Here is a 20,933-nt window from a genome sequence, read left to right on the forward strand (position 1 = left end):
GAACTCCAACAACACACACGGAGTAAACCTGAGGATGAAAGAATTCAACTTAACTCACTTAATATCACCGTACCTGACCACTTAACTTTACTGTCACGCAACGAAGTCAATAATCTGACGTGCTGAAACGGCTTTGTTTTACTCGAAGCGAACTGGCTTTCAGTTTCACCAATGGTGGGTGGGGGATCAGGCAAATTGGTTAAGTTCCAACAACACACGCGGAAGAAACCTGAGGATGAAAAAACTCAACTTAATTTGCCTGATATTTTGCTACCAGGCCACTTAAAATAAAGTTGGTGTCATCTTACAGCACAGTTTCGCAGAATTCTGGAGACGTTTTGAGGATTTTTTGTTAATTTATTACTTTTTTCACAAAATTTTTCAGTAAATTTTGGTCAGCAGGTTCGAGTCATAAACCAATCCAAAAAACTAGTCCAGTACCTCTTGTCTATGTTCCGATTTCACTGATTAATATTCCTTTCACATATATCCAAAAATTTTTGGTATCGAGAAAAAATTTCAAGTCAGTTTGTCTATGTACCGACTGTAAGATATTTCAGTTCAACGGAACTGTCCAAAAACTTTGGGTATTGAGAAAAATTACCGAGGGCTAGCTTGCGGGAAAATTTCTAGCATATATGACATCGTATATAAATTTAAAGCACGAATGGAGAGTTTTGAAAGTTTTGGAAACGTCTTACAGTTTTTAATTGGAGATTGGCGACACCGGGAAAAAATCCAAAACTTCGGGTGTCGAGAAAAACCCAGCTCAAAAGTCCAGAAGTCAACAATCAGGACACCTGAAGAATCCTCTCTCCCACCAGTCTGCTCTTTCGCCTGTCGGCTTACAGGCTCCTCGTCCAACTGCACACCTCCAGTTTTGGCCAATGAGAATATGCCGACGACTTTTGAACAGCTTTGACAGTGAGCTGTCGGCCAGTAGGCAGAGTGTCTCGAAGCGCAGTCTGTCCTTGTTCTTCTCCAGGAGTCCGGGGGCGAAATAGCTTACTGGACCTGCGTAGTGTCTCACTGTGAACTGCAACTGCCTTAGTCTGTCCACATGGAACGCCTCACTCTCCCAGTGCACTTGACTCGCCTTCTCCAAAAAGGAACTGTCACTCGCCTTCGAAAACCGAAGCTCCACTCAGGTGGATTAAAGCTCAATCTGCTTGGTAAATTCAACGATTTGACCGCAACACCACTGACGCCTTTTAACAGGGAGTATTGAATGTGCTTTAATAACACTGGTGAAAATTAACAAATCGTCTTAATAGACTTGAGCTGCTCACAGATACTAAAACACTGTGCGCGTTTATCGGCTGAACTGTGCGTGTCTCTCAGGTAAATGCTTGAATAACGGTCCCTTGTGGGGCGCCAAAATATGCTCGCTAATCTCCAAAACTGATCCAAATTCGTTAAATTAATAAGAGATATTTCTCGGCAAATAACTCGGTCAATAAATTAATTTCGGCATTATTTCTATTGATCTGAACATCATATAACATTTTTATCATCTGCCAGTTTTTGGTACAAATCGGCGCAAGCTAGCCACAAGAACCGGTCGGTAATGTCCTTGAGACAAATTGCTCTTTTTGGCGGTCAACCTTAATCAAGGCTGAACCGAATTAGAACCAAAAAACAGTTAAAATAGGATGTAACCCCCGTTTTTAGTATATTAATACATTGGCAGGTGGGGGACTCAAACCTACGTCAACTGTTAACCTATATATTCGGCGTTAGCTTAGGCCACTCGGCCAACTGTGCTTATTTTATATGCATCTATACTTGTTTTATTCTATACTCTTGTTTCGCATTGCAACACCAGTTCCCATACATTCCAAGAAACGTATTCTGTCCAAACAGCCACAACAAAAAATAGAGACTGCCGCATTGGCGTCAACGGATTGAGAGCTTGTCAACAGATGGTAGGACCAACCAGATACATTTGCATGCTGTTGGACCGGTAAGAGACTCAAGGTAAGTGAAGTGGTTGCGTGCTGCGGGCTTCGTAACCCAATATCTATGCAGCGAAAGTGCCAGCAAAAAGAACACTATTTAATGTAAGCTGGATTGAAAATAATTGAACTTGTAATATAACACAATACTCGAAAGCCTGCTTGTGAAAAAACTACATATGGGATTTAGTAACTTTGCTAGCCGATTCAAAACAGTAAAATTTTAGAGTTAAATTGGGTAAAAAGAAAGCTGTCATGAAAATAGAAACCCAGATACTATTTTTTTCAAATAATATGCTACACTATTTTATGGTACACACTTGATTTCGGGCTCAGCATTAACTGATTTTTACATTTGAAAACTCAGAAAAAGATATACGTAAAGCGCCGATGAAGATTCGTTGGCAGTCTCAAATTGAACACTCAACCGACATAAATTATTAATGAAACAGTTTTCACAATAAGCGAACAATTCAAATTCGAAAACGAGGTGGAAAACTGTTCAGATTAAAGCAACTAGTATCGATAACTCAAATTAATTTTAAAAATTAATTAAAATAGAAAGAATAATCACAAAAATATCAGAAAACTCATAATCCATATAATTACATACATGCCAAATATCCTTCGATAGAACATTTGTTTTTTTACAAGAGTTTTTTTTCAATCAAATGAGAGAATAAGACTAAAACCAGTTAGGAAAAAGACCGTTCATGTTTCGTGTAAGGGATTAGTCTGCAGTTTTTAATACAATTTAGAGACGTATAAGCGCCATGACAAATTTACAACTTCATTTTGAAAAGAAATGAACCAAAGATATGAAAAGAATAAGCCATGACTTCAGTTGTGACAAAATTGTAGGCATCGAATTAAGAAAAATGTTTGCGCCTAAGATCTACTCTAAAACATCAAATTTAATAATTCACAGTGTGATTTATAGTTATTCAGTTTTCAGCTTAGAAGCGAAACTTTTGAAACACAGCTGCATCCTGGATTAAAAGAGGTATCATATAAAGAGTGATCTGTTAGATTATGTCGGCAGCAGTAGGTTGAATGAAACAGTTTAGTTCGCAATTAAGAAGACTAGTAGCATCTTCCTTCCTCTTTCTACCACTGGTCTTTCAATACCCCACCCCCATCACCTCCCTTAAGCATATGGCAAGTAAAATACACTGAGCCTTGATTAATAAACCCATTGCATCATTGGCTGCTAATCAATCCCAATACAGTAATCATCAGAGCTGTTTTGGCGCAAATTGAATGAAATAGTCTTCGTTTTGAAATAGTCTTAACTTTGATGAGAAAAAGAGGGAGAAGGGAAATGAAATTGATAATGATTTGTTTTTTATTGAGAATATAGAAGAAAAAAGATAAAGCTTTCAAGTTAAGACCAGGGACTAGAAACGAAAAAACAAACTTGTTGCCCTTCTAGACATTGAGCTGCTTTGTTTAGGACTCGAAAAACATGCGCTTCCATTTGGCCATGTCTTTGGTGCAGATCGTCTTCTCCGCAAATGCGATGTCGTCCTTGATGGCCTTGATGAGATGTTTGACGTGGGTGAAGTTCCACTCGGGTCTGATGTAGCCGGCGATTAGCACTCGCAGTTCCACGCCGTAGAACTCGTTGGGGAAGTCGTGGATGATGTGGGTCTCGGCCGAGAGCTTCTCGTTCTGATAGAACGGGTTCCACCCGCACGACATCACCATGTTGAACACCTCTTGGCTGTACGAGGGCACTTGTGCCAGTCCAAAGTAGATACCTGCCAAACAACACACTCATATCATTATCATGCCCAACAGACAATTGGAAAAGAAAGAGTCAATGAACGCAATGACACAAAAAATGACAACTTTCGAAACAAAAAACCACTTTCGAAACTGGAAGCCGATCACGCTCTTCTTGACCTAAACAATTTAGCTGTTCGATAGTGGAGTTTACTTGAAAAGAAATGAACTTACTGAAGTTGAAAAAATCAAACCGCGAAAAAGTGAATTTGAGCCTGAACAAATTTTGAAACTTTTCCTGAAAAAAAAACAAAAAAAAAATCATCAGCACCTATATAAGAGTCTGAACTATATTAAAACAGATTCACAATCAATTGAAGTTGATATCATTTGGAGAGAACTTTGTCTAGAAATCGCGAACATGATGACATTGCAATAAATTCAATATCCTTTTTTATGCATTGATGCAGCAAATAAACGTTTGTTCTTTACGGAGAAAGTGATTAACACAATCGGGAATCAACGTTGACATATGAAGTGATTGGAAAATCTCCAATGATTTCAAATAAAACCCGACTAAAAAGCTTACCTGGTTTCATTTCTAGAAGACATTCATTTAAAAATCCAACAAAACCAGTTTCTGACAACTCAAATGCTTTTTAAAACTATAGCCCATATTGTACCTGTTTTGAAGTTCTTGGGAAGTGATTTGATAACGGACTCTGCAAAGTTGGCAGTTGGGATCCCCAGTTGTTTGCTCCCTCTCCCAAACCCCTTGACAACATCTCCAAACAGAAAGATTGGATGATCCAGCCATAGCATAGTGAGAGATCGGGGCTTAAATAAAGAAGATTGGGGCTTAAAATAAAGAGATCGGGGCTTAAAAAATTTATTTGAGCACTTATCCCACATTCGGTGGCCACAGCCGATTGATTTATTCTGGAAAAAAGGATAGAGCAGCGAAACAGAATGTATCTCTCGAATGAATGGTGATACTTAGCTAGCATAATTATGAATAACATGTTTACTGAGAAGCAACTGACCTTCCTCTCGATCTTCTGTTCCGCTTCATCTCCACACTTGTCTGGGTTGATGATTGGCAGTAGAGGCGATGAACTCATTTTACTCCTCTGCACTCGTTATATTATGTTCTGTTGGTTTAAACGTGTACCTAGCATACAATTTGCATATAAAATCAACTCTCCTATTATCTAACATTAAATCGAGACTAATGCAAGTTTGCGTCCAGCTTACTTGATTATTCTTGCCAGTAGAAATTCCACAAATGCGGCAGCTAATTAAGCCATTCGTCATTCAATGATGATATTCCAAGTGTAGCTTCAAGTGTGACCTCAGATTGATTTAGCTTCTATTTAATCAGTTTCACTGATCTATCGCTTTCAAAACTACCTGAAAAAAATCGGATCAAATGAGCAATATCACCACGTAATAACCAATTGAGGTATCTCCCCTACCCAATCAAAAACTGTAAAATGCTACAAAAAACATTTACAAACGCAAGCAGATGGTTGATGTGTTCATAGCACGCAATCCATTGGCCTACAGTTTATTTTACATGAGTCGAAACATTTTTTTTGAAAAAATCCTGTTTTTCAAGGATTTTTTTTGTGAATTTTTGTTTGGGTGAACATAGCCTTGAGGAAAACAATTAACTAGATTTGGATCTGAATATAGAGTTGGTGTTCTAGATTTGCATCTGAATATCGAAAAATATTCTCTGCAGCACCTGAATAATGTAAGCAAAGCATTTTTTATCTTTCAAGACTAAAATTCTATTTCCAAGCAAACTAAAAGCATACTACTCCCAATTTCTCATTTTCGTAGGGCAACAGCGCCCACTGTGTTTTTAAGTTCTACTCCTTGTATCAATTAAGCATTCACTTGCAATCAAAAATTGCTACTCAAAAAGTTCTGACGTAGAAGGCACAAGGAAATGAGGATGAATCTAACAGCGTAATTTGTCTCATTGCACATACCATTTACCACCAGTTCCGCAATCTCTGTAAGGCCATTTACGGCGTCTTTTATAACGAATTTGTAAGATTTGATGCGCCGGAAGAGAAACACTCAAGTAGATGCTTGGCAAGAGCCAACAATGAGACTAAGCCATTGGAAAACAGCGGCGTCACCATATGAAATTGAATGGCCAATACAGCTTCAAGCTGGAAAAAGCCATCACTCGGATTAACATTAAAACACAGACAGAAAACAAACGAAGCAACGCAAACAGTCAAGAAAACGATACAAATGTCAAAAAAACATCTTAATTTTGTTAAGATGCGGTCTTTGAGGGGATGCATTTTTATTTTCATATTTCTTCTATGCAAATCCGAAAGAGAGCGAAATCATAAACAAAATAATTTTGTTCTATTCCCTTTACAAAGAAAAATATTGCTGAACAAATTTTAGAATTTCGTTCGAATCCTCTCAAACCACAACGGACAAAAAAGGACAAAACTTTAAGATAGTTTTTTAAGCTTCATTTTGTGTTAGAAAATAAATTTCGTTGCTACGTGCACAGCAACCGGCATCTTTATCCAATATTATTTTTTAAGATGATATATTCAATAAAGTATAAGACCAATCATTCAATCGCCAATATATTCCAAAAGCTCGGAAAAGTTTTCTTGAAATGACGAATTTGTGTTTTTTTTTTCAAATTTAAAAACTGCGAGGAAAACAAACAAAAATGAAAATAATTCCGATCACATCTAGGATCTGACAATCAGAAAATCAAGAGCTAAAGAAGAAACAAGGATGAACGGTTGGTGTGCAAATAGTAGAATGTTCCGATCACATTTATCTGCAAAGCAATTGAACAATGCGAAGAAAAACAATGTCGAACAAGTCCAATTTACTATGGCTATCGACTAAGCCTAAATTTCTGGTTTCTTTCAGATCCTCTTAGACCACTACGGACAAAAATCGCCAAAATTAAAACATAAAAATAATTTTTCAAAGTTTAATTAATGTGATATTGTTTTAGCTGCGAACAGTAGGGGTCTTCCAAATAGTGCTTCTAATATCTCTTATTTCCAGTACTCCACAACTGAAGATTGTAGAGATTTATTCATCGTTTCGTCTCGTCCATCAAACAGTAACTAGGTTCCCCTTCTGACATTACTGGTTAAAACCCGTTCTAGGGGGCAGTTTGTAACTAGTGCGGTGAACAGAGAAAAACTCCTAGTGTGCCTCGATATGTTGCTAAAATGAGCCATTTTGCGACTGCAACGAAGTTGTACTACAGGTCGTCAAGTTTTAGAGATTTTGGCTTTGATGGACAGTTAAAGAGTTGGTGAATTCCATGCGATCTAGCATTAAAGTTTGGTCAATTGTTTTCGATGTTTTTGCTCAGCCTGCACAGGTGGCTATTAAATTGTGTTTTACATCCACAGAGGAGTTAAGCAAGAGTACGTTGAGCAAGAGTACCGCGGAGTTTGAGATCCTATCAGTTTAAAGGGAGGCTTTGTAACGTATTTATTTACTCATTTGAACGAATTGTCTTAGGAGCGACTTTGGATTGATCTGGTGTAAAACTTGTTTAATTTTACTTTCTTCAAACCACTCATCCTATGAATTATAAGACTGCTTATTCAATCGCCAATCAATATAGTCTAGGAGCTCAAAAACTTTTTCTGGAAAGAATGAATAGTTTTTGGAACTTTTTCAAACTACAAATCAACAAATTGAGAGCTCTGACGTTTGTTTGCAGAGCCTATCATGACCAGGAAAGCAAACCAAATCGAAGATTATTCCCACCATATCTGTGATGTGACGAAAATAAAAACAGGACCCAAAACAAACAAAGATTGAGGGTTAGCGTGCAAGTAGCACAATTGTGCAAGAAGCACAAACATGACCATATTAATCTACGTAAAGCAGACTAAAAATGAAGAAACCTTTTTTCAAACATTGCTGTTCATTTTTACGGTGGTGAGAGGAGGGAAAACAACATACATTTAAAACGCTTTAATAGAAAATTAGTCTGATAAATGGAAAAACTCCATAAATAGAAGACCAGTGTTTCTCAACGCTGAAACAATTTCTGAATTTCTGAACTACTATGGTATCCGAGTCACTGCCCAAAGGACTTCTATATGATACCACACTTGACCCTCTACGAGGTTTATTTAACTTGCCTGAACAGCTAAAAACTACACCCACCGCAATACATCCTTCCCACTACTTGGCCAACTGGACGGAAAAAAATCATGCTAAGGAAAGTAAGCCGACAAAAGAATACAAATGATAGAACGACAATTGAAGCTTTCACAAAAATCATTTTTCGAACATTAACAACTCCAACCCGGGATTATTTGTTCCAAAGGCGCGTTCTTTACTTCTAGGCCAATTTAGAAGGGAAATGGTAGATGTTGAGGTTCCATAAGTAAGCAAGGTCCTCCAGATGTGTAATGAAAGTTATTAACAGGAAAAAGACTTATTTCCTTATTACAAGTACACCTGCTCTCGCAAGGGAAAAGAAACCAGCAGCCAAGACATCAAATTAAAAACATGAGGAAGCATAAAGGTTTTCTTTTAAGTACTTTAAATGATACTTGCTGTCTGTGTCACTGATGTGTGTTTTCCATGTATGTGAAATCGAATAACCAAAACTAAAATTATAGTCTTTCCAGTTTCATCATCAATTTTATAGAAATAGACTTTTTAAAAACTCTGGTTTGCTTTCTTGGACAGACTTTCGCGTTAAAGTTTTTCAAAATCTAGTTTTTTTTTCACAATAAAAAAACACGCGTATCCCATGCTATGGTTCTACGGAATGTTTGAAAGCTTTTAACTTGCAGCAGTTGCAAGTGTTCGGAACTTTCACGTGGAATTCAGGAAAATATACATATAAATCAATATTCAGTTCATCATATTGCAGTCAATTAATTCTTGTTTGCTGAATTTCTTTAGGGCATCAAATGTTACTTGAACGGCAATGTTTTCGTTGCCGATTGTTTTCACGGCCCCAGTTAAATTTGCAACAGGAAATACGGATCAATCGTTTTAACTGCAAATTAACATAACATATAGACATTAGAAACCATCCGAGAGCAATTGAAGGTGGCTAGATATTCAGCATGACATCATTTTATTTCCATGCGACCTATTCCATTATACCACAAAATTTTCTACAGCACGTTGGTGATATATTTATTGGTAACTGTGCAGCATGTATTAGTTTACCTATAGCCACCAACCATCAACAAAATCGGGGAAAAGTCCAATTTGCTATCATTTCTACAAGCCGCATTTGTTTTAAGCATAACTGGGTATTTTCTAAGAGCTGAAATACTTGAATGTAAAATAGAAACTGAATGTAGAAAAATAGAACCTTTCAGAGGCTGATTGAACTTTCGACTTTATAACTTTTCGGCATGTTGGCCTGCCGCCTATCAAAGCACACGATAGACGCTCCCATGACTTAAGGTACCATTTACCATTTTAACCAAATACAGTAAATTCAAAATTCATACACGCAAGCACAATAGCGGGATAGTCTACTAGAATAAGTCGCCCCTTCGTACGTTCTACCCTCTTTCTTTGCTAAGCGAACAGGAATCAAGCTAACATTTGCACTACCAACGCATTAAACACGACATATTAGCAAGCAGAGTAGTAGCATGCTACTTAGCACAACGTAAAAACAAATTCCCGTAAAAATTGCTGCGAATTTTGGAAGCGTACGGTCGAAAAGTAACCCATCAAAAGCTTACTCCAAAAACTTGGGTAACACAAACTACATTTACCCTGCGTTTGATACATTGACCCAAGAAACCCGCAGCCCGGGTGCTGTAAATACGGGGGGCTCACCCACGTCACGTAGATGGCCTAGTTTCAAGAAAGCTCTTCCTTTCACTCGATCTATTAGTGGGGACCGTTTAGACCGAAGACAAAAGCGAGAAAAACGTGTTCAAACACAGTCTGCCATATTTCGTGGATCAAACATAGGCAGCACAGGCTATTCTGGCGCGAGTGACACAAACTTCAGCAGACTTACTTCACTTCTTTCATTCAATCCTCAAAATCAATCAAAATCCAACCCAACACAAAAAGCCACGCAGGGTAACCGCAACGTCAATAGTTCTGATATTCGAAACTCACCTTCAAGTGATTTGACAAGAACTGAGTCATATATGGGTGCCAGCGCCAACGACTCCCAATATCCCAGTCTGCTGGACGAAAGCGACGAGTTTAACAACAGTCAAGTAACTACTTCACGCGAGGCGCGTGAGCAAAGAATGACTCAGCGTGCTCGGGATGTTCTCATGGATGATTTATATACTATGTTTGTGCAGCGTGAAAGATGCGGGGCCGACTTCAAGTTCAAATGCGGCACTAAGATTTTCAAGTGTCATCGTTCATTTCTGATGGCCCGCATGAGGATTTACTACTCGGGTCTGGGCGACAAAATTGGTATCGTGACTCTGCCTAAACATTTCCAACCAGATGCTTTCGAAGGTTAGTTCGTAAATACTCAATCAGAAACTACGTAAACAGAAAAGCAAACCACAACCTTGAATTAGATTATTATTGAGATAACTTATAATAAGAGGTAGGGTTTGAGTTTAATAAATTCAGTCTGCCTTGAAAACATTTCCGGAAAAGTAAATCCTTTATTGATTACCAAAATAGGTCTTATTTCATAAAAACTTAATCATAAAATTTCAATAAGTATCTGAAGTATCTAAAAATGAAGTATTCAACAAATGTAACTAGCCCATCAAAATCTTTTTCAAAACTAAATTTCAACATCTCTGCATGTTCGGAATTTCTGTACCATTGTACATAAAAAAACAATCATTTTTTAACAATACATACTGTTTACCATTTTAGAAATAGGGAAATGCCGGAACCCGACCAAAAAATCAGTATATTAAAAAACAATTCATGTTTTTGGGTGTCAAATAGCTATTTGCTTATAATGAATGTTTCAATAGCCCCTTTTGAAAATCCATATTCTGCTGAAATATTTTCAGCATCCAGAATCTCGAAACAATTCTTTCAAATGCAAATCAAAATCACAACAAATATCAAGATAAACTTTTTTCACAGTAGCTAATCAAGTATTTCAAATCAGCAACTATAAAAAGCTATAATGAAAACAAAAAACGACCAAACTTTGCTCTCGAATAAGTTGGCGATATTTAAATCAATTGGTGAACGATACTGAAACTAATATTATTTTCAGTATCGCTCACTAATTGATTTAAAGGTGAAGTTACTCGAACAAAGCATGGTATTTTTCGGAAGAGAAAAACATCTACAAAACAATCAATTTAAAAAAATGATTGAACCGTAGATAATCATGAGGTTTCGAAAAAAAATTAATGAGCTTTTTATATTCTGTGCCAAGGACAGTTCGTTGCTGTCCAACTAGCACAGAGAGTTCTGGCCATAAAAAACTTGTTTGATTTTGGTACAACTAAAGGATCCCAATGAAAGCCTAGAACATAGTCAGATCCGCAAGTAAAAGTAATTTAGGCAGGTTTGACCAGTTTTCTTCGAAGATAAATAAAAAAAGCAAAATGATGGCTCACAAATTTATATTCTCGAGAAGGCGCTAAAGGAAACTTCGTTCATTATTTTGATGTGACAAAAATAAGTACGCTTATCGTCCTATTATAAACTTACTTGCTTGCTTTATTCGCTCGAAATTGAACAAAAAAAAATCAAAAATTTCAAATTGTTTTTCTCAGACACAGAGAAAAACAAGTAAGATTTGTAGGAAAAGTTAACTAAGGAACAAAGTCCAGTTCCCGATACCAAGACACTTGCTTACGCAACTTGAATTAAACTTAAAAACAAATACAAAGTTGAACCGCAAAAGATCCAATTTGGCGTGGTCAAAATTTCAGACTTTTTCCCAAAACAAATCATCTCGACTTATCTTTACTACTTCACTACGTACCTAGACACTTGACAAAGGATGATAGTAATTCGTTCAATCCACTGGGAACTGAAAAACTAAATCAAATTTGTGAACCGCCATGCATCTTGTAGAAGCGCCATTTTTTTTACTGCTGAGGAGCGCAATTTCAGCCTCACCTGAGAAATGAATTTAATGAACAAGCCTCCAAATATATCAAAACAAAGCCATCAAATCTAACTTCAAAGCTTCTTCGTGACAAACTATACGACTGAAATAACTAAAACTCACTTGGTATATTATCACTTGAAAATCTATTTCCAGTTTCAACATTTAATATTTCAACATTTAGGTAGTTAAGTCGTTTTTTTAAGCAAACTCGGATTAATTAGCTAGTTCCTAAGAACATAGCTAAACTGACAGCTAGAAAAGAATAATGAACGAAAAAGTAAACCTAAAAAAAACATTGACCTAGTGGAAAAATCTCAACTTTTGAATATCAAACAAAAAATATATGGCCTTAAAGCTCTTTGAATTTCAAGGGAAATTTATAAATGGCAATTTTTTGAGAAAACTGGATTACTACGAAAAGTTTTTATTCCGCTGGGAAATCTGTAAACTAAATTCCACTTTCGATACTAGAAACCGATCATGTTTTATTTCGCGCCATTTCAGCTTTCATAAATGAGGGTGCAAAAAAAACGAACACTCGAAGACAAAGTTCCTCGCTACTTTCTCTATTTCATCCGCTCTTCGCTACATTTGTTTCACTGCCTTTGGGTTTTTTAGAAGGTAACGGAAGCTTTTGATGAATTAATTTTTTAGAAAATAGCTGAAATTAATCAAAACCAATGCAAACTCCCTGAACATAATCAAAACCAATGCCAACTCCAAAGCATATTGTCAAGAAAATGACGCATGCTATACAAAATGGACATTTTGGCAATTAGAAAAAACGATCTTTTCAGCGGTGCTGATGTATATCTACACGGCCAAGTTGCCAGTCGGCTTCACCCAGATGGCTCTGGGAATCCTTCCCATTTCCAACTACTTCTCCTGCGACGACCTCATCAACAGGTGCGAGCTGGAACTGGTAAACAATCTGCAGCCAGAGAATGCAGTCACCACCCTGGATGTGGCCAGGAAAGAATCCAGGGAACATCTCCAATACAAAGCTGCGAAATTCATCAAAGTATACCTTTCTTCTTTCCCAAAAACTGAATACTACAATAGAGCATTGGATGAGTGATAGAAATCAATATTTCAAATTCAAACAAACTGCAAACACAGTAAAAAAAATTGGCCATTCGTTTTTTAACATCGCTGCTATTTTTTCAGAAAAATATCGACTCAGTCAGGAGAACGGAAAGCTACCGGGCCTTCCTGGATGCAGATGAGGGGAACTGTCGACTGCTACTCGACATTGTCACTCAGACTCTGAAGCGACCGACAAGTGTCTGCAGCAACCCAGGGTCACCATCGCCACCACCTTACGACCCGAGCGCACCCGCGTCCCGATTCTCGCTATCTGACAACGCCGAGTGCTTCATTCCAATCTGAACTTTGCAGACAAATCAAAGTCAAATTAAAACAATACATCAAACACTTAGTGCTTTAACCTAACCAATTCATACCGACTCGCCTAGTTTAGAGTGAACTCACAATGGTCGATGTTGCTACCGTGTCTATTAGAGAAAATTAAATGTTATGCTGTGTTAGTTGGAAAAATGTCATCATTTAGATAAATAAATTTACTTTTCTAGTGAATGTTTGAATTTAATTTGAGCAAAAACAAGTCTAATTGAACGCAGGCTACTTCAAGTTCAAATTGTTCTAAGCAAATTGAGGGTACAAAATTTGACACGTTTTCTTGAGAATTTCAATAAAATTAAATGTTTAGCATCTTCTGATAGAAGATTAAGATGATGACGGTATTAACCCACTGAGATGAAGGAAATCCGCTACTTTCTTGTTCACGCCTTCTTTATCTCGGAACCTTGCTCTGACGTCATCGAACGAGTTTCCGTCGCCTATTTTTTTGAGTAAATTCAACTTGATAGTAATATACTTGGCAGGTTTTATTTCATACCTGTCACAGAACTGTTCCTCCTCTTTGCTGAGATTGTCGTGTCCGTTTTCGCACGATTTGTGTTCACCACCTGCTCCAACTGATGAACTCCTGGTTGAACTACTTGAAACCTCATGTTCCAACTGCTTTCTGACCTCTTTGTCTACTTCGGCCGCCGCGAAACTTTCCCGCAGCATTGCTTCGCCACAATCTTCCAAGGTTCTACAGCCACGTTTGCGGAAGAACTGCAGACACTTCAGTTGAGCTCTAACTTTTCTTTCTTCGGACAAATCTCGAAACAATTGGTTCGCCTCAGATTCACAAATTGTCTGAAGAAAAGCCAGAGCAGCTGATTTATCTGCATCAGTAGTATTTGCAGTTTCAGTGCTACTTATAATTTCATTCCATACTTTACTTTTTTCTCTGTAGAACCCCCGAATGTCGCCTGATTTTTGAGTTGAACTGCTATTTTTGGAAGAACTCGAACTGGCTTCTTTGGTTTCTCTGAAGAATTCTGGTATGACTGAGTAATCGTGTGCAACATCATGCCTCCTTTGACGCTCTGTGATTCTTCGTCTAAACATGTGAACTTGGGCGACTTTGAGCTCGAATTGTAACGAGTGCATCTCCATGTCAAAGCATCCAGGGTCACCAAATGGACTCAAATCTGCTATATCAGTTTCAGCCGCATTGTCGTAATCTAATTCAAAGTCGTCTCTTAACGGTAAATATGCCATCAACTGTTGTTGTTCTCTTTCCACACTTGTTTTTCTCCCAACAATCATATCTTTGAGAGGGTCACAACCTTCACTGTAGTTTATTGCACTATCATACACAGTTCCAAATTGCTCCGCAGACAAGGTCTCGTCTCCTATGTTGGAACTAACGTACGTTTCCTCGAAGTGATTGAAGGCCTCTTGAGGGGACCTGGTTGCAATGAGTTTTGATACATCTTCCCAGTTGCCCAATCCGAAATGCTCGATGGCTTCTAACAAAGCTACTTCTTCTCTAGCAGTCCAATCGCAACACTCGTACAAGACAAACTCGCCACGGCCACATTCCTTTTTTTTAACAGACATTCTGAAGAGAGAGAGAGAGACAGACAGACATTGGTAACAACATAGCCAACAGACAGTTAGAAAAAAGTAAATGAACGCAAGGGAAATGAAAAAAATATATATTTCTCTGAAAAAACTTGTAACTTAAAAGAAAAAACGTATGGCCCTTAGGTCTTCAGATTTCAAGAATAATTTATCATTGACACTTTTTAGATAAAATATCTCACTTTGAAAAAAAAATTCTGATTACGCTAGGAAACCTAAAACTGAAATCCTTTCTCGAAATTAGAAGTATATGACGCTTTTCGTGACCTTAAAACTTTTGCTGTTCGATAGTGGAGTTTGCCTTCCTTTTAACAAAAGAAATGAACTAAACACAAAAATCAGAACACAGACCGTGAGAAAAAAATCAAAAATGTGTGTAAGTGGAGATCGCAATTTGCCCTCCTACTGGCAAATGAGCTTGAAAATAAATCAAAAGTCAAGCCAGATAACAGCAAATGTGGCGAGAAAAAAATGATTACTTTTCCTTAAAAAAAAACAAAAAAATCATCAAGACCTATTTTTGAATTCAATATCTCACCAAATCAAATTTTGTAAACTAGGGGCCCAGCTGAAAGCTGGAGAGACCTGTTTGATTATTTTAATATTGATTATTTTAAAATTGTTTTAAAATTTCAGGTTTCTCAAGTCGATAGCGCCCTTCCTACGCAAAAAAAGTGAAAGAGAAGCTTATGCATTCATTGGTAACGCTTTGGTAAACAATGTGAATAATTATTCACTAGAATTAAGTGAAATGTGTGTTTCACAAACCAGCTAACATTAATGAAATAAAGTATTTTTCATTTTTCTAACGACTCTTTAATTTTCGAATTAGTTAAATTTTGTCCAAGCATTGCAAATATGACTATAATATGTTGACTATAACTGACATCACAAAAACGTTCTGGAACAAACCGACCTGATTAAAGAGAACTAGCGTAACTCGTGCAACTTCTCGTTGGACTTCTTCGAACCATACAAAAAAACTTAACACAAAGCCAATAGCACCAAGCAAAAGCGAGAAAACGTTAGCATAGCGGATTCCATTGTCTAAAAAATATACACAATAAGTATATTGAATCTTTGTTCCAATGCCAAAAAACTTTTAAAAAAACTTTTCCTAAGTGTACAGCTCTTCCCCGAGACAAATTAAGGACCAGCCGCTTGGGCAGGGGAGTTTCCTACAACCTGGTCTATCGATTAAACCCTTAATCCCAAATCTGGATGGGTAGTTTTTGAAGAAATCGAAAAAGTTTGAAAAAATGGCCTAAAAACCGAAAAATTGACTATTCCTAAGTGTATAGCTCTTCCCCTAGACAAATTAGAGACGAGCCGTTTGTGTAGGGGGGGTTCCTACAACCTGGTCTATCGATTAAACCCTTAATCCCAAATCTGGAAGGGTAGTTTTTGAGAAAATCGGAAAGATTTGAAAAAAGGCCAAAAAAGTCAAAAAAGTGACTTTTCCTAAGTCTATAGCTCTTCCCCTAGGCAAGTTAAGGACCAGCCGCTTGTGCATGGGAGTTTCCTACAACCTGGTCTATCGATTAAACCCTTAATTCCAAATCTGGAAGGGGTAGTTTTTGAGAAAATCGGAAAGATTTGAAAAAAGGCCAAAAAAGTCAAAAAAGTGACTTTTCCTAAGTCTATAGCTCTTCCCCTAGGCAAGTTAAGGACCAGCCGCTTGTGCATGGGAGTTTCCTACAACCTGGTCTATCGATTAAACCCTTAATCCCAAATCTGGACGGGTAGTTTTTGAGCAAATCGAAAATTTCCGAAAAAATGGGCAAAAAGTGAAAAAAGTACCGAGTTGTGAAGCTTTTCTAAGACCGTAGGGGGTGGGGTAGGGTAAAAATTGCCCTAAATTTCAACCAGGCAGGTAAGTGAAACGCTACTGAATCCATTGGTACCACTTTTATGAGAATCTGACGGGTAGTTTTTTGGGAAAGCGAATTTTTCGAAAAAGCGTCTCAAAAAAAAAAAAAATAAAAAAAAAAAAAAACCAGATCTCATCTGGAAAAAAAAACGTTTTCATAATACCTGTTTAATAAATCAAACAGGAATTATTTCAAACTGTAGCATTGACTCCGTTTCGTTCTGCTGCGCTCACATTCGTCACGAGTGGTATAAGGCGCGCAAATCAGTGTGTTGCCGCTAATATTACCTACACTGACAGAGATTTGTTCCATTGTTTTATTCAGGTGGCGAGTTGTGTGTTTCAAACCAAATTTGCGATTACGCAGCTCAAGTAGCTAGAAACTTCCGAACAGTTTCGAATATGGAAACAATGACAATTCAAAAATTTAGAACAATTCCAAGAGTTACATTCGCTTTGTCACTTGTTCTTTCACGTTCACCATTACCTTTAGCCATTTCAAAAAACTACACATTAAAAACTTAGACTTCGAGCTGCCGTTTGCTCTATACAGTCTTAAAGTTCAAAAGTTGTTAAAAAATCGAATCACGACAAAAAGGGCTCAATGCGATCTACACGTGGTCCATGTGGAGCTTCGGACCACTTTCAATATCGCACAAACATAATAGTCTTGCAAGCTAGCAGACAGAAAGTCGAAGAAAAGCCACTAAATTGAAAAAAAAGCAAAAATAATTCGAAAAATCGCAACTACAAAACTTTCAAAGTTTTTTCTGCAATGATGTTTAACGAGGAAAACAACTGCAGAAACAAATAAGCACTCAAAGCCATTTATTGAGCGGTAACTAGGCCGGCACAAATTCTGTAGGTTCCCGTTGAGTTGAATCGAAAACTAAGTTAATGACATGAAATTTCTGAAATTCTAAATAGTCAAGTTCAGAATAAAATAAGAAATAACAAGTTAAGAATAGAACGGCCAAGAAATTCTGCATTCACAAGAAAGGGATCTTAAGCCTTTTTTCACGTGATATCTTTTGCTGAGAGAGCTTATGTCATGTGATCCTGTGCCATGGTACTTTCTGGTTTTAATGTCAAAATTACCACAAATATTTTATACGTTTGCCTCAGATGATGCTTACATTGACTAAAACGTGTCGTGAATCATTACCTTGATAGACGCTAGTTGAACCAAAATTAAAAATTTTGCCATGAAAAAATTTGAAGAAAAAAATTTGAAACCCGACTATGATAAACGAAAAATTAAACATTTAATTTCATTTCAAACAACGCAAATTGAGGTGCTAATCTAATTCAATCAAATCAGAATATTCGAGGCCAAATAAACAAACCAAATTTAGTAAAATTAGCAGTTACAGGAAATAAAGAAAAACACGTATAAGTGCAATAAAAACCACTTGCAGCTCAAGAAAAATCCGAGGCAACTAGGTTAACAAAACATAAGCAGCCAAACAAAAGACAGACCATTTGCTTTAAATGGATTCTTTTTCGCTTGAAAAAAAAAGAACTGATCTTGGCCAGATTCAAACCCAGGACATTTGTCGGCCCAGGCGAAAAACTGCAAAAACTCAATATTCAAAAGCACGCACGATCCATCGATCCTCAAACATCATAAATCACTAAATTAACACAGAGGCGAAAAGAGAGCTTCGCGCCACTTGTAATACAAAACTGAATGACTACAACTAATTGCACATCAACGGACAAATCGAATAATAAAAGCTTAAAAATGTTTTTTGTTTAGTGTAAAATTCCAAAAGAAACGAAATTTTGGAAGGAATTACTGCAACTTTAAAACTTTTACAAACAGAGGCGAAGGGAAGCCTCCCACTTCTTGCGATATACGACATAAATAGCTAATTGACAGAAACCGGCATGAGCAGCCGTGCCCGAGTGGTTAAGACGCGGAGCCTTTAACACAAACGTCGAGGATTCGAATCCCGCTTCCGTCTTGATTGGAGGAGTCCCAGTGTCATCCGCCTCCTCAAGGATTGCAAAATGGATTGCATCTCTCTCCTCCGCGGAGAAAAGGCTCAAGCGTGAGTGGTGGGAGTTGGGCTGGAGGCTAATTACAGAAATAGGCAAAGAAAGCTTCGAGACTAAGTAACAATAATAAAATTTAGGTTCGAAAAAGCTCAAATTCAATTTTGATTTGGAAATGACATTCGCTGCTCTTATCCTACTCGAAGCTGTAAATGAGTCTGAAAAGCTTTAAGCTCATCTATAAGTTCTTGAATATATTTGAAATAACAAGAGAAAACCCATCCTAACCATAGTTCCTTCACCATCGTTGTCTAGTACATGTATTAAAAAAATCTACTACTCCTACTAGGTTTCAATACCTTTTGGTGATCGCAAACGCAATCAGTGCATAATTCAACCTGGAAATTGCTGGCAGGTTTTTTGAAATATTTGGCGTCACTAAAAAGTTGCCTTATTTGGACCATACATAATTAAGGTATTTGACTTAAGAGCCTCCTTATCTTTCAGTATATTAGATCACATCACTTTGATGACACATACGAATAAAATCCGTGATCATAAACTCTTTAAAACTAAAAATGGAAAGCTAAAATAACACATACCATGAATTTTTTATTGAGGAGTTATACTTCTAAAGCATTTATAAATAAATCTTCGAAATACTTTAACTAAATATTATGTATGTAAATTTTTCACGTTATCTCTAACAAACAATGCAGCTCCTCGCGAGGAATCGCTATCGGATATTACACATCCAGGGAAAATTTCCCGTACTAATTTATTCAACAGTTGGTTTTTTCTGAATATATTTCCAACCGCAACGACCTTATCGTAAAGCAACTTTCCGTTCGAAGCTTTAATGAACACGTCTCGTGCATTGTTAATAAGGCCTCTATGAATCGCCAAAGAAATTTGGCCTAGATTGCATGATAAAGAAGACAAGCATAATAGCGATGCATGGCTGGTACTTGCTGAAACTGAATGACTGTTCCGTTCTGAGTAAAGGCCGCCTTGAAACTGAACACCAGGGTTACGGCTACCTCTACAATGTTCCAATATTCCAGCGTCAATAAAAACCTTGTAAATATCATCGATTGGCGGCGAACTTTTATCTGAATCATTTAACACTCCACATATTAAGGGTGCAAAAACATGCTCAACAAATTGTTCCAGGTTATTCCCTCCATTCATTGATGCAAAAACAGCCAAAAACGTTTCACCAATATACGGAAAAAACTCAAGACCCTGCAACGCGCCATTTGTCATTAAAACAATCTCCTCCGAGGATAGAACTTTTCCAATTTGACATGAAGTACCCAAATTTAATACCAAACTGTCGGTACAGGATCTAATAACCGAGTAGAACGCACATTGAGTATCGCCCATCGGAACCAGAACTTTAACTCCTTCAGGAAAGCCAAGCACAGTGCTCTTTGTCAGTCCCATAATTGTACAATCTGACACGATCGAGGGAAGTGTTTCTACTGGAAATTTTCTCGCCCTAAGAGTATCATAATCGAACGAATTTTTTAACGGATCAAAATATCCGAAACTGTTGGCCAGTTGGCTGGTTGTTTTCACGGTATAGTTACGAGGACATCCTAAAAACATCCATGCGAAGAAATCCATGATCGAGCCCCAATACTTTCCTGACATTTTAGATGATGCTGAGCCATAATTTTCAAACAAAAGAGATGCAAGTCCATAGCCGGGATGAATAGAAGGATTTTCAGCCAAAAAAGTATCAGTCAACCTCTGATCTTCCCAGGTTATTAAATTTGAAACCCTAGCACTTTCCAAGACTGATTCCAAATCAGCAGATAAGTCGAAAGAAACATCTTCCCATGTCACTATGCCGTGCATTTGACCAGCCATTATTACATGATCGACATCATTCAAATGGAGCAGTATATTTGTCGTGGCAGCTTTCAAGTTATCAAAAATTTTATAAGGCGACTGCTCTCTATACCCCGGAGGCAGACCAACAACATCAGCGTTGCTTTCTAATTGTTGTGATGCAATTGAGTCATTTTCCGAGCCATAAACCGGCAGTACGGAGACTTTCAACGAAGTAGTGCCAAAATCGATTGCACAAATCATTTCCTCAAATGAAACAAAAATTTTCGAATCAAAAATTTTAAAAAATTCAACTATATGCAGAGAAGAACACGGATAGCCGGCTACTGGGAAGGAGCACAGAATGTTACGACCAGACTTAAAAAAACATTAGAGTAAAATTAAATTTTCAAGGCTTAAAATAAGCATAAATCAGCTAAATAAGCCTGCCCACTCGCTCGAACTTAGACCAAAATTAAAATGTAAC

At 37.3% G+C, this 20,933-nt stretch overlaps 4 protein-coding genes across 4 annotated transcripts in view; 2 read left to right on the plus strand and 2 right to left on the minus strand.

Annotated features, from left to right (window-relative positions):
• Positions 1-20,933, plus strand: part of LOC134842285 (alpha-mannosidase 2-like) — a 402,951-nt gene that overhangs the window by 243,563 nt on the left and 138,455 nt on the right. The window lies entirely within an intron of this gene.
• On the minus strand, positions 2,172-5,086 carry LOC134841913 (riboflavin kinase-like). The gene is made up of 4 exons (XM_063857983.1): positions 4,935-5,086; positions 4,724-4,851; positions 4,364-4,517; positions 2,172-3,715 (listed from the first exon to the last, which is right to left on the minus strand). Exons 2-4 carry the CDS (start codon positions 4,799-4,801, stop codon positions 3,405-3,407), a joined length of 543 nt encoding a protein of 180 aa, XP_063714053.1. The 5' UTR covers positions 4,802-4,851; positions 4,935-5,086; the 3' UTR covers positions 2,172-3,404.
• Positions 9,210-13,411, plus strand: LOC134842301 (uncharacterized). Its single transcript, XM_063858574.1, has 3 exons — positions 9,210-10,163; positions 12,540-12,763; positions 12,910-13,411. Exons 1-3 carry the CDS (start codon positions 9,839-9,841, stop codon positions 13,129-13,131), a joined length of 771 nt encoding a protein of 256 aa, XP_063714644.1. The 5' UTR covers positions 9,210-9,838; the 3' UTR covers positions 13,132-13,411.
• Positions 13,472-14,904, minus strand: LOC134842411 (transcriptional adapter 2-beta-like). Its single transcript, XM_063858735.1, has one exon. The coding sequence runs from the start codon at positions 14,716-14,718 to the stop codon at positions 13,489-13,491; it is 1,230 nt and encodes a 409-aa protein (XP_063714805.1). The 5' UTR covers positions 14,719-14,904; the 3' UTR covers positions 13,472-13,488.

Source organism: Symsagittifera roscoffensis, chromosome 3 (genome assembly GCF_963678635.1).
Source record: "Symsagittifera roscoffensis chromosome 3, txSymRosc1.1, whole genome shotgun sequence".
NCBI classification, from domain to species: Eukaryota; Metazoa; Xenacoelomorpha; order Acoela; family Convolutidae; genus Symsagittifera; species Symsagittifera roscoffensis.

Bases quoted from the DNA above. Each gene is read 5' to 3' on its own strand.
- LOC134841913 (XM_063857983.1), bottom strand. From the start codon at position 4,801: ATGAGTTCATCGCCTCTACTGCCAATCATCAACCCAGACAAGTGTGGA. The intron at 4,518-4,723 runs GTCAGTTGCTTC...TCTTTATTTAAG, and splicing joins AACAGAAGATCGAGAGGAAG to CCCCGATCTCTCACTATGCT. The intron at 3,716-4,363 runs GTACAATATGGG...GTTGTTTGGCAG, and splicing joins TCCCAAGAACTTCAAAACAG to GTATCTACTTTGGACTGGCA.
- LOC134842411 (XM_063858735.1), bottom strand. From the start codon at position 14,718: ATGTCTGTTAAAAAAAAGGAATGTGGCCGTGGCGAGTTTGTCTTGTAC.
- LOC134842301 (XM_063858574.1), top strand. From the start codon at position 9,839: ATGGGTGCCAGCGCCAACGACTCCCAATATCCCAGTCTGCTGGACGAA. The intron at 10,164-12,539 runs GTTAGTTCGTAA...CGATCTTTTCAG, and splicing joins CCAACCAGATGCTTTCGAAG to CGGTGCTGATGTATATCTAC. The intron at 12,764-12,909 runs GTATACCTTTCT...CTATTTTTTCAG, and splicing joins AAGCTGCGAAATTCATCAAA to AAAAATATCGACTCAGTCAG.